This window comes from Moschus berezovskii, chromosome 8 (genome assembly GCF_049115385.1).
Source record: "Moschus berezovskii isolate FMDL1 chromosome 8, NW_MosBer_1.0, whole genome shotgun sequence".
NCBI classification, from domain to species: domain Eukaryota; kingdom Metazoa; phylum Chordata; class Mammalia; order Artiodactyla; family Moschidae; genus Moschus; species Moschus berezovskii.
In genome coordinates this window covers 81,898,983-81,912,746 of record NC_142467.1, presented here as the reverse complement: position 1 = coordinate 81,912,746, position 13,764 = coordinate 81,898,983, and the positions used below count along the sequence as shown (strand labels likewise).

At 34.3% G+C, this 13,764-nt stretch overlaps 1 protein-coding gene across 2 annotated transcripts in view; it reads right to left on the bottom strand.

Moving 5' to 3' along the window:
- SNX2 (sorting nexin 2) overlaps positions 1–13,764 on the bottom strand; it is a 65,473-nt gene that overhangs the window by 21,943 nt on the left and 29,766 nt on the right. For both annotated transcript variants that reach the window (XM_088838796.1, XM_088838797.1), the window contains 5 exons: positions 9,904–10,021; positions 5,891–6,054; positions 4,544–4,610; positions 4,160–4,203; positions 2,600–2,741 (listed from right to left, as the gene is read on the bottom strand). In XM_088838796.1, coding sequence (XP_088694922.1) covers positions 2,600–2,741; positions 4,160–4,203; positions 4,544–4,610; positions 5,891–6,054; positions 9,904–10,021 — 535 coding nt within the window. The remainder of the gene's footprint in view (positions 1–2,599; positions 2,742–4,159; positions 4,204–4,543; positions 4,611–5,890; positions 6,055–9,903; positions 10,022–13,764) is intronic.

Genomic DNA, 13,764 nt, shown 5'->3' with positions numbered 1-13,764 from the left:
AGGAGTCTGGAAGGCTACACAGCTCATGGGTTCACAGAGTCAGACACAACTGAGTAATTAACACTTTCACTTTCTGAATAATTTAAAATATATTTGAACTTGACAAAAAAGTGCCAAAAATTATAACTAGTATCATATGTTTGACAGATTAATATATATGCTTGGCAAGTACTTTTAATGTAAACTATAAAAGAGTTTGGAATCCTTATTTTGCTTGATATATATTATACTCCTGGTAAATTAAAATGTGTTTGCATTGCAACATGCATCAGTTCAGTTCAGTTCAGTCGCTCAGTCGTGTCTGATTCTTTGCGACCCTATGAATCACAGCACGCCAGGCCTCCCTGTCCTCACCAACTCCCATAATGGAGTTCAAATTCATGAGTTTAAGCTTACTTGATATTTTTATCTCTTACAAGCAATAATTAAGTCTTTTACTTTTGGTACTAGAAAAATAAGTGTAATCTGTGAATGTGCTAAGTATTTCCTCTGCCACAGATTTTAAGAACATGACTTGTTTATTTATCGTATCTGGCCTTGTAACAGGTGAAATAATGAGCTCTTTCACAGAACCTCTTTGAATTTAAAAAATAAAGTCATGTGCAAATTTTTTCTTAGTTAATGTACTCATTTTTAAAAACTGATGGACAACATGAAATTTTAAAAATGACTACTTTTCTACTTGATTATCTGCCAAGAACTTTACAGAACAACTTGTTATCCACCTTTAATAATTGCTCAGACTTTACGCACACATTTAGAGGAAACTAACTTGACTTTATCTTTTATTTAACTACATTTATTTTTCCTGCTAATCTCTTTACTTATATCTTTTTTTAAGCTGCATTTTATATGGTTGCCTCAAATTCTTCCAATCTTTTCAATCCTTTTAATCTAATAATTGATGGAAGGTTGAAGATTATTAGTGGAAAATATTAGTTTGAAACACAATAAACTTGCCATGAAAACTGAGTTTTTAAATTTTTTTCCCTCCGGCTCAGTGTTTAAAGACTAGTGTATCTAGTCACCAAAATGAGAAAAAATATTTTGCTTTTCCTCTTTTGATATATTAAAGACAGTTGTACAACTTAAAGCTAAGAAAAAAGGATATTAATAATAAATAATTTATGATAAATGAAACAAGTTCACTACACAGATAATGGGAGGCCAAAGGATACCACTGCAACAGCTTAGAGAAATAAAATTATTAACTAGACTAGCAGTTTGCAAAGCATGGTTAGAATATCTAGAAGCATTCTGAGTCCTTTTTGAGGAGTGGCAGGGGATGTGTACAAAAATCTATCTTCATAATACAACATGCTATTTTTTTTATATTTTTTACTCTCATTCTTTCACGGGAACTCAGTGGAGCTTTCCTAAAGTTATATGAAGTGTTGTATTACAAAACATAGAGTGCAGAAGCAGATGTGAAAATAAAGCTATTTTCTGTGAAGCCAGAAACTAAAGAGATTTTGCAAAATTGTAAAAAACAAAAAAGGCAAGCCATTCTTATCATTATTTTTTTTGTCTTACAAAAATAATTCTTCACAAAAACCTTGTTAATAAAGGTTATGAGTTTATTATTTTTAAGTCAATTAATAAACACAATTTAAAAATTCTCACATGTAAGTATTAAGAGATATAGCTCCAAAAGCAAAAGCTCTTTAAGGCCCTTCAATAAATCTGAATACACAAGGGGTCTTGAGACCAAAAAGCTGAAGAACTATACTAGATCTTCGAATTTTAAAAAAGAGGAAGAATATAAAAATGCTTTTGACCATATCAAGGTTTCAAAATCATAAATGATACAGATAAAGCTGCTTTTCAAATCAAATGTTTAAAGAGGTAAAAACAGTAACTTAGAATAAAACTTATTTCAAATATATTTCAGAATAACAATCTAATGGATATAAAAAATTGATTTAAATAAAAACCTATGACTGGGAAATTGGTTCAAGATGATGGAGAAGGAGGATGTGCACTCAACTTCTCCTGAGAGAACACCAAAAATCCATGACTGAAAAGAAAGAGTGGAAAAAATACTACAAAATTTTAATGGTGGGACAATAGAGGTTTTCCTCTTTTGTAATATTCTGCATATTCTTAACTAAGTAAGGCTTTATTACCTGTAAAAGTGAAATGTTTTTAGATGTTAAATTGAGTTATGTAATATTAGTAGCTCCTGTGTGAACAAGGCTAGATCAAATCTTTTTGTACAATGTATAGCTGAGCATGGAACATCTCCAAGTCCTCAGAAAAATGTTAATATGCTAATAATATTAAATATTCTCTAAATGTTACTCAGTAATAAGGTACTCTAATAACCCTAAAAGGGTTTTTAATTGCTTTCATCTTGCTAAATTCCAACTTGATATTTAACATCATATTGTAAATAAAAATACTTAGGTATCAGAAAATAAAATTTTTAGCTATATACTCTTCAGTTGACAAATGACTATCACAGAGAATATTTAAATTCAGTATCTCTTAAGACATTGATATGTCATGATAGTGAGTGATCATGGAATACACATATCCATACAATTAAAATTGAACTAGTACCAGTAACAAAAATCAATTTTTAAAGATTCATACTTACCTACTATACTCTTTTCTGGAGCTGGTGGCACAATATAACCGACATGTAAATACTTGCTTGCTAACTTGCTATGCAAACCGAGAAAGTCACTAAATCTTCTTTTAACTGAAAATTCACTTTTACTGAACATGGAAAGAGAAGTCTACAAGTGAAGAAGAGGTATTTCAAATTTTGAATACAGAACAATTATTTAAAAATTAATGTAAGGCATAATTGTGAATAAGCATACACACACACACACACAGAGGTCTATAATTGCAAAAAAAAAAAGTAGAGTAGCTAACGAATGTGAAACTAATATTTCTAACAACTGAAAAAACCCCAAATCATAGTTGTTGCTGTTTTTTCTTTTTTACAGAAGACACCTGCTTTATTCTACACTTAACTCATCTCACCAACTCTACCTATATTTACGCTAATGATTCTTACCTCTGATCTTTACCTCTAGCCTAGATCTCCACTGAGCTTCAGTCTGACACATTGTCCAAGGGAAAACCTCCATTTAAATTGCACTGCCACCTCAATTTCACCATATTTTCCCCTGCTGGAAAAGTGAAGGGAACTTCTCTGTATTGTTTACTATTATATTCTAGCTTTTGAAAGACCTTCTGACTCCAAGATATATAAATAAGTATCTGTTTAATGAATTAACAAATTTCACTCCATATTATGTTCCTCCCTTTGTACTGCCTTTGCTCCAGGATCATTCCAACAACCAGAGTTCCTCTAGACAAAGACTCAGGTTTCCCTCCTTCCTCACTTCTTACATCCAAGCTCTACTGATCACACCTCCTATATAACTCAAGAAACCATTTTCTTCACTCATCCCCAGAACCAACTTAGTATCAAGTATCCTTAGTATCAAGTATCACTTCTCACAGTAGGACTGCTGCAGACCCCCTGTCTTTAAGATTTGAAGGTCTACAATCCCTTTAAGAATTGCAACTGCCTCAACTAGACATCCTGACCTTTCTTTTTATTTTGGCCGCACTGTGCAGCACGTGGAATCTTAGTTCCCTGACAAGGGATTGAACTCATACACTCCTCAGCAGTGGAAGCACAGAGTCTTAACTAGTGGACCACCAGGGAAGTTCCCTGACACTTTTATCCTCCCAATCCAAACTGAGTCAGAGAGAGCTTTCTAGAACAAAAATCTCATTGTATCACACTCTTGTCTGAACTTCAATGGTTCTCTATCATCATACAGTTCCTAATTTGGCTGTTCATAATAAAGGCAGGCTTACTGCCAAACAATTTAATCTGGCACCACTTCCGGCAGGTCCTAGAAAACACAATGCTTTCTTATTTCTGGCTTTTACACAAGCAAATCCCTTTGCCCCCTCTCTCACCCGCAACACTCCTACTTTGCCTAGATTAGACCCCTTCCTGAACAGAACACTCTACCTACCAAGCCACTCACGACTCACTGTGACTATTTACATGCAACTTTTACTGGATGATAACCTTGTAAAGACAGTGATCGCGTACACTTTAATCACTGGAGTATCCTCATACTACACAGTGAGTGCTCAGTATTTTTTAGAGGAGCAAAAGGCTTACCTTTGTTGTTACTCTATAAGCCATGTAAGCATTCATGCCATCACCTATAAGAAAAGCCAAGCTATTAAAAATCATAGGCTTAACACACAAGGTAACTATGTGAGGTAATATATTGACTGTGGTAATCATTTCATAAAATATTAAGCTATCACATTATGATAACTGTGATGTGTGTACATCCTAAATACACACAATTTTCATTTGTCAATTATTTCTCAATAAAGCTGGGGGAAAAAAACAAACCACCAAGCTGCTACAAGTTTAAAAATTAGAAGCACCATTTTAATATTGTAACAATGCATGTAGTTAAGAAAAACAGCACATTAACAACCAAGTTAATTATCAAAAAGAATCAAGTACAAAATATAATAAATGTTGACTCACCGACTTTCTCTGGATCTGATACACCAATTTCTATATCAAAAACATCTCCATTTGCTTCTTCTTCAATCTAGAAAAAGTTTTTTTGGTATTAAAGATTCCAATTTGTATTATTGTCATAATACTAATAATTTTTACCATCTATCTTTTATTAGGATCACGTGAACAATTTGAGAGTCACTCAGCACTCCATTTCTGAAAATCAATAAAAGCTTTTACATTTCCCGTCTATGGGAAAAAAACACACATACACACAAAGACAATAGGAAAAGGATGATTGGGAGAAGTAACAGAAAATCTTGTGTTCCTCTAACTACTCAGATGTAAGAAAACTTCTGGAGGAATACTGTGGAATATTTTTGTTCAATCTTCAGATGCAGATTATGAAAATAATTCCTTAATTATTTTTAATATTACTATTTTTCAAAGCTATATCTCTCCTTTTTAAAACCAGTTAGTAGCCATTACTTTTGCCAGTAGAATCCTACATACTTGCAGAAATTATTATAAAAAACTTGAGCATCATGATTTCTCTAATTACCTAGTAAACACACGTTCTTCCAGAAGCCAATAAAAGCACTGCAAAGCTCACTGAGAAAAGAAGTAGGAAAAATGATAAACCTATGAGACTACAGAGAAGCACTTTTTATGCCATTATAAGTAAGCAATCCCTATTAACAGTAGTTCTGAGGGAAAGGTTTGTTATTATCAAGAAGAAAACACAGGAACTGTTAAATTTTTCAAAATTTAAAAGCAATATTAATATTCTAAGACTTCAGAAAAGCATGTTTTTCTAATGACAATTTCTTTCAAAGTTGCCCTACTGCACAGATTTTTGAAAAGTAAGCCTTATCTGAACTGTAACCATACATAAAATATACAAATCCTGGGCAAAAAGCTCAGTAACAAAAGTAGACACATCTCTGTAACCAGAACTGAGATCAAGAAAAAACGACATCATTGCACCCTAGAAGGCTCTCATGCTTCCTCTCCACTCACAACACATCCCCTGCTCTGCCCACACATCAGTCGCTCAGTCCTGTCTGACTCTTTGCGACCACATGAACTGTGGCCGGCCAGGTGCCTAAGTCCATGGAACTATTACGCTAAGATCACAAAGGACAAACTGCCTGACTTGCAGAGGAAAGTGACGTATTCAAGTTATTTGATTAAAAAGTGTGGGGATAAATTCAGAAGCCAAATCACCCAACCTCTTTAGTTTAGTGTTCTTTTTAGAAATGTCTAAAAGGCTTTGATTACAAATGATGGACAGGAGAGAAATGCTGGGTGGGGAACAAAAAAAAAAGTATTATTTACATATTACTTTAGAATATAAACATTTTTCCATACCTCATCCCTGGATCTATCAAAGATCACAGGAGCAGACATACTCTTTGATTCAATTCTGGGAGCAATGAGTGTTGTGGGGGTCACAGGTGTGACTGCAGGAGAAGGTTCTGAGGAGAGCATAGGTTCCCTTTCTGGACTGTCCAGAGAAACTTCTTCTGTAGCTTCTAGATACAAATTAAACAAGTTAGTTGAGGATATTGGTAACAAGTAGAGCAGGCAACAAATTATGAAACATTTTTATATGACCCATAATATCAAAATATTATTTTAAAGTAATTGTTGTAAATAACTTATGAATCCTTCCTTAGTGGTTTATTTAAAACTTTAAAACCAACAGTGACTTTGTTGATTTTAGGAAGAATTCCAGTAAGTCAACATAGTGATCTATACTAGTGGTAGGGATAAAGCTAGTAGGAAAGCAATGATGTGAATAATTCCACATTCATTTGTGTTTGGATCTATAATATATCTAATACTTGTGGTAACCGCCCTTCCAAAATCTTGTATTCAAGCTAACATTGTGATTCTTTTATACACATGAACACAAACTTTACAGCGGAAAGCTGCTCAGAACTATCCCAACTGGCATTAAAAATTTGTTATGGAAAGTCCACAAAGTTAGTAATCTAAAGCAATTAACTGCTAAAGATTACTGGATATTAGCTGAATACACAAATTACACAAAGCAATAGGTGTTTAGGTTTTCAATTAAAGTGCTTGTTCACTTGAAAAATCTAAAACTAAATATATTTAAAAACAAACAAATCAATAAATTGAGTGTCTAAAAGCTATGTAACATTGTGCTAAATGCAATGAAGAAACACAAAAAAATGTAAAGTATCATACCTGCCCTCAGGGAGTTTATAATCTAGTTGGGAAAACAAGACATAAGCATGTGGAATGTTAAATAATAAAAGACAAATAATAGCCAAGAGAACAATATAAAGAGCATAACAAAATGTTTAACTGCTATATGAACTATAAAACAAACTATAATTTGAGTTAAAATGGGCCAGAATAATCTAGGTTGGGGAAAATAGGGAATATTTTATGAAACTGAATTGAAAAGATCTGAATGGATTTAGAGAAAAAATGAGGGAAGCATTCCACAAAAATGAAACACAGTTGACCCTTGAACAACATGGGTGTTAGGGCCACCAACCCTCTACACAGTCAAAACTCTGAGTACAATTTATATTTGGGCTTTCCATACACATGGCTCCTCTGTTTTAGAGGTTCTACATTCCTGGATTCAATCAACCTCCGAACAAGCTGTACTGTAGTATTAACTAATTTTAAAAAATGCTTATTAGTGGACCTGAGCATTTCAAACCCATATTGTTCAGGAATCAATCATAACTGAGTAAGTTAAAAGCAAAGCCAGAAAAGTAAAACTTATAATCAGTGGCCAACATAAAAACCACAGTTTTGCTGGTTTATAGAACTGATACCAAGAAAAGGCAGGCAGGACTGTAAATGAAACAGGATTAGATCAGTGGTTTCTAACCTGAGGTTCTTAGATTCCTCAAAGTTTGAGAAGGTAGTAACAATAGACAGTGAGCCATTTTAATACCTCAAAAAGTATATCAGTAATAACATATATGTTATTTACTTGAAGCGGTAAGATACCTCTTGAATTTTTAAGGCATTAAAAATGTCTACCTCTTTGAATTAAGAGCTACAAACTACTATGCATAAAATAAATAATCTACAAGGATATACTGTACATCACAGGGAATACAGCCCACATTTAAAAACTATAAATGGAGTATAAACGTAACAAACTGTAAGTCACTCTACTGTGCACCTGAAACTTATACTGTGTATCAACTATACCTCAATAAAAAAATAAGTCAAAGTTTTTCTTTTTTTACAGAAAAAGGTCCCATATATACTGAGTATAAAGATTAACATTTCCTTAAAAGAGACACTTTGAAGGTTAAGTGTAAGTTGATTATGTCAATGTCAGCTATAACATTTCACTCATAGCAAAGACACCTGAGAATTTTTCAAACAAAGGAATACTTGTTAAACTTTGGATTTGGTATAATCTGCTGAAAAGCTTAAGTGAAATACACTAACTAGCCTGGCAGAAACAAGTTCTAAAAGTCTACGACAATTTCAACACTGGCAACTTGCTCACCCTCACTTATTCCTCTAGGACAGTTTCCTAACATCTGTTCAGTGAAGCTCAGCGCAGGATGGTACTGATGGTGGAAAGGGGCTCTCTATTACCCATGTTTGGTGAACATCCTGTAAGTAAGCTAATAACAGTAACAAAAGTCATGCTTGAACCTTTTCTGATGCCACTTCTGACATAATAGTATTTGAAATGCTACCCAAAGTATATTGGCATACATACCAATTACAATCTAATCTCATTATAGTTTTAAAACCAGAATGGCTAAGTCACTAGAGCAATACCTATAGTTTCTTCTTTTATACAGGTCTTAGGAAACCTAATGATGTCATTATGAAATGTAGCTGAGTTTAAGATAAAAGATAAAGCATAAAAAGTGTCTGCAGATAACAAAAGAAACAGGTGACTATTTTTATTACTTCATCTCTGTTTCTCCTTAAAAATAAACAAAAGCACTGACATTGACCATGGATCAATCACTATGTTTAGCATACTCTGCACTAGGTACACTAACACAAAAAAGATTTTTCTAGTTGAGCTTCGTGGGCAAATATCACTGCACAGCCCTGATGTGGCAAACTGTTTGATAAGCAGGGCACACTGTAAACAAGAAAACCATCTTTCCTATGCATACATACAGAGTTCTGCTTTTAGAGTTTCAGCACACTCATTAACATAGAATTCTGAGACTTAAAAACTCTTTAATAAAATGGATAATTCAAGTGTTCTATGTATGACCCTCTACTATTAGAGGAATAACCACAATTTTAGATTAGCAGCTACTTTTCTCATCTTTCAGGTTAAAACATAAATGCCATGAAGAAACTTCTAAGGATCTCCTGGGGAAAAGTCAATGAAAGAAAAGAAAAAGGAGTATTACAATTTTGGTTAACTGTCATTATACTCTAAGTTGTTAGGTAGTGACAGAAAAGCGGGGGGAGGCTGGGAAAATGATTATTGAAGACAATTTTAATTTTCTGACATGAATTCATAAAAACATGAATTCATCTGCAGTGAAAACTTTTCATACATTAAACAGGAAATTCTATGGACCTCTGTCATAGAGGACTGTATTTTTAAATATACTTGTATTAAAAAAATACAGGATGGTTTCAATATTCAACTACTATAAAAGCTTAAGGAGGATACATTACCAAGTTTCAACTCAAAGAAAGCCAGTTTAGATAAATTAAGTTCTTAAACACACAAAGATTTACTATTGCAATTATTTGTGCCATTAATTCTAAGGAAGATGCTACTTTTTAATATCCAAACATTAATTTGTATCTAAGTTTTAATCTTAAAGAAGATAACTGTTTTGAAGAGGGTCCAATTTTTGAAAGGTAGAAACAGACTACACCAAATCCTGCCCCCATATCAAAAATAAATTCCTGAAGCATCAATTTATTCACTTAAAATGGAATCAAAATGGAACCCATCGTAAATACTGAAACATTTTATTGAAACAGATTTCAAACATATATAGATTATAAATAAAGTAATTCTTAAGTTCAGAGTTTAATTTTGCTTTGTGAAAAATTGTTAAGTAGTAAGAAAGAGTATAATCATTGCTATTTCTCAAAGTCTGAATGCCACAACCATTAATTTGTGTCCAAGTACTGCTCGAAATAATCAAATTATTAGTGTGACTTATTTCCAAACGCTTAAAACCAGAAAGGATCACATTCGTGCTTTTTGCAGCAGTCTTTATTTTTCACAAAGCAACTAAAATTTCCTATCCTCCTAAGTTGTTAACAAGAGAAGCCATCAATAATACTTCACAGAAAATGTTAGTTTTAAGAGAATATTTTCTGATAGGATATATGCTACAATTGACAATTACTTAAAAAAAAATAAAGGTATTTAAAATTACCTGCAAAAAGATCTTCTCTGTCATCATCTAGCACAACTTCTGCAGGTTTTGGACCATTGGAGTTTGTACTAATATCTTCTGCAAGAAAGCTAGCTGGATCCGGAGATGATGGACTTGACTGTGAAAAAAATAATTGATAATGGATTGCCATGTTTGTCTGCTATAACTATGTCTCCAGATACTACAGAAACAGAACACGCGCCTGATAAGCAGAGGAGAAAGAGTAAAAACAGGTATTTACAGTTCCTCCTCTAAGGGGAAGAAATCCTCACCTTCCTTCTTAACAAGAAGTTACTTAGGGTTTAAAACAGAAAATCTTTTCCAGTCACCCAGTCAGATACACTAATCTGTCAAGTTTAGTTATAATTAACAAAAAAAAATTTTAATGTTTTAATATCATATAATAGTATATAATATCATATAATAGTAAAAATCGGACCTTGCAAATATGTTGCATGAATAAGAAGTTCAAATTAATACTTTAAGAAAAAGGTTTAGCAGTAGTTGACTTAAGACTACAATTATTCTAATATTTCTGTATTTTCAAACTAAAAAATTTCCAATTATTTACATTTCAACTAAGCTAAAGGAATATTTTTGTTATTTCTGAAAGAAAAATCAGCAAAATGGAATCAACACTGTAAAGCTTTTAGATTTATCAGTTTTCTTATAATAAAGTAAAACCAGTACTTAAAAAAAACACATAACACAAAAAGGAAGTTGTATATATCAAAAGTGCACAGCTATATATTTTCAAAACCCAACACACCTGTGTAATCAGCACCCCGATCAAGAAAGAGAACATTATCAAATCGAAAAGCTCCATTCATGTTCCCTCCCATTCTTTACCCTCTCCCAACCTAGGCTTCCACCAACAAGGATTAGTTTTTCCTGTTTTTGCTCTTCACAGAACTAGAATCATCCAAAACACATTTTTTTTTCTGTTTTTTGACCTTAATGCTATGTATACAACTCTTTTATATTGGTGCATGTAATAATAGAACACTCATCTTTGTTGATGTAAATATTCCACTGTGTAAATACACAACTGATCCATTCTGCTGTTGACGAGCATCTAGGTTTTCAAATTTCATTACCGGTTTTTACCACTACCAGTAGCGCTGTATGAACTGTCCAGCACATATATCTTTTAGCAAACAGTGACCAAATTTCTGTTTGGTATGTACCTAGGAGTGGAATACCTGAATCACAGGACAGGTAAATGTTCTGCTTTAGAAGATATCACTAAAAATCTTCTAAGCAGTTATATAACTTACACTCTCCCCAGTAATACAGGACTTCCCTGCAGCTCAACGGTAAAGAATCTGCCTGCAATACAGGAGACCAGGGTTCGATCCCTGGGTCAGGAAGATCCTCTGGAGAAGGGAATGGCAATGCACTCCAGTATTCTTGCTTGTAGAATCCAATGGAAAGAGAAAGCCAGCGGGCTACAGTCCATGGGGTTAGAGTTGGACACGACCGCGTGACTAACACACACACACCCGTAATATACAGAACTTCCAGCTTCTTCATATCCTTGTCAACACTTAAATATTTTCATGCTTTCACTTAAGCTATTATGGAGAGTATAGAGTACACCTTACTGTGATCTGAATTGGCATTTTCCTGATGAGTAGTGACGGTGAGCAGTTTTTCAAATGTTTAAGACATTTGGATATCTTCTTTTGTGAAGGGTCTCTTCAAGTATTTTCTCTATTTTTCTATTGTTCTTATTGATTTGCAGGAGTTGTTTACATAGTCTAGATACAATTTCTAGATATGTATCACATATGTATGGAGAAAAAAATCTTCTCCCAGTTTGTACTGTTGCCTTTCCACTTACTTAATGGTACATATTAATGACTAAAATTATTAATTCAGTTCAGTTGCTCAGTCGTGTCCGACTCTTTGCGAGCCCATGAACCACAGCATGCCAGGCCTCCCTGTCCATCACCAACTCCTGGAGTCCACCCAAACTCATGCCCATTGAGTCAATGATGCCATCCAACTATCTCATCCTCTGTCGTCCCCTTTTCCTCCCACCCTCAATTGTTCCCAGCATCAGGGTCTTTACAAATGAGTCAGCTCTTCGCATCAGGTGGCCAAAGTATTGGAGTTTCAGCTTCAGCATCAGTCCTACCAATGAACACCCAGGACTGATCTCCTTTAGGACGGACTGGTTGTATCTCCCTGCAGTCCAAGGGACTCTCAAGAGTCTTCTAACACCACAGTTCCAAAGCATCAATTCTTTGGTGCTCAGCTTTCTTTATAGTCCAACTCTCACATCCATACATGACCACGGGAAAATCCATAGCCTTGACTAGACAGACTTTTGTTGACAAAGTAATGTCTCTACTTTTTAACATGCTGCCTAGGTTGGTCATAACTTTCCTTCCAAGGAGTAAGCGTCTTTTTTTTTTTTTAAATTTTATGGCTGCAATCATCATCCGCAGTGATTTTGGAGCCCCCCAAAATAAAGTCTGACTGTGTTTCCACTGTTTCCCCAACTATTTGCCATGAAGTGATGGGACCTGATGCCAAGATCTTAGTTTTCTGAATGCTGCACTTTAAGACAACTTTTTCACTCTCCTCTTTCACTTTCATCAAGAGGCTCTTTAGTTCTTCTTCACTTTCTGCCATAAGTTATTAATTAGTAAGGGTAAATTATCAATTTAAGTCCATTTCTAATTGATAAGATTTGTCTAATCAGTTTTTTTGAGTAAACTATCCCTTATGGCATAAGGACATTTCTTTACAGCTTTTAAAAACAGTTTAAATTCCTTATGGGAAAATTTTAAAAAGCAGTTTTCTTTTCTCTCAGGAGCTCATTATCATGTCCAAACTCTCACAAAGGTAGGCGTCTACTCACCTTAGCATGTTTTTCTTGAAGGAACTTAAATAAGTTTTCCTATAAGCTTTTTCCAGAAGATGTTCCTGACAACCTCCTCTCTAATTGAGTATGGTTAGGTGAGTGGTATATATGCTTCCAATGCATATCTGTTTGGAGAAGGCGATGGCACCCCACTCCAGAACTCTTGCCTGGAAAATTCCATGGGTGGAGGAGCCTGGTAGGCTGCAGTCCATGGGGTCGCAAAGAGTCGGACACGACTGAGCGACTTCCCTTTCACTTTTCACTTTCATTCATTGGAGAAGGAAATGGCAACCCACTCCAGTGTTCTTTGCCTGGAGAATCCCAGGGACGGGGGAGCCTGGGGGGGCTGCCATCTATGGGGTCGCATAGAGTTGGACACGACTGAAGCGACTTAGCAGCAGCAGCAGCATATCTGTTTCTTTTGTCATAAAACTCTGTATGGAAACAAGAATGTCTTATTTTATTTTTTTTTACCAGGTTCCTGGCAGTAAACACTCAATGACTACCTGTTAACGCAACTCTAAGAAAATAACTATGAATATGTGTAAGATATGGCAGTAAGTCTGTCAACCAGACTGTCTACAATAAAGTCTGAAATACCCTTAAGTACATATTCATAAAAATGCAGCAGAGTGGCTCTAACACCCATTCATGGAAATACAGAAGAATTGCTGCAATTTGAGGAATAGCTAAAAAAAATCTACCCCTAACATTACATTTAATGAAAAACTAAGAGCTTTCTCACTTAGAGCAAGAACAAGGCAAGGATGTCTGCTGTCATTACTGCTTGTCAACATTACACTACAAGTCCAAGCTAATGCAATAAAGACAAAAAATGAAATAAAATCCAGAAGAACTGACAAAAAAGGCTTCCAGAACTAATAAACAATTATAGCAAAGTTGCAGGATACCTACAGAAGCTAATTACTTCCATATACCATCAACAAATAGAATGTGAAATTTAAAAAGAAAAAAATACCATTTACATC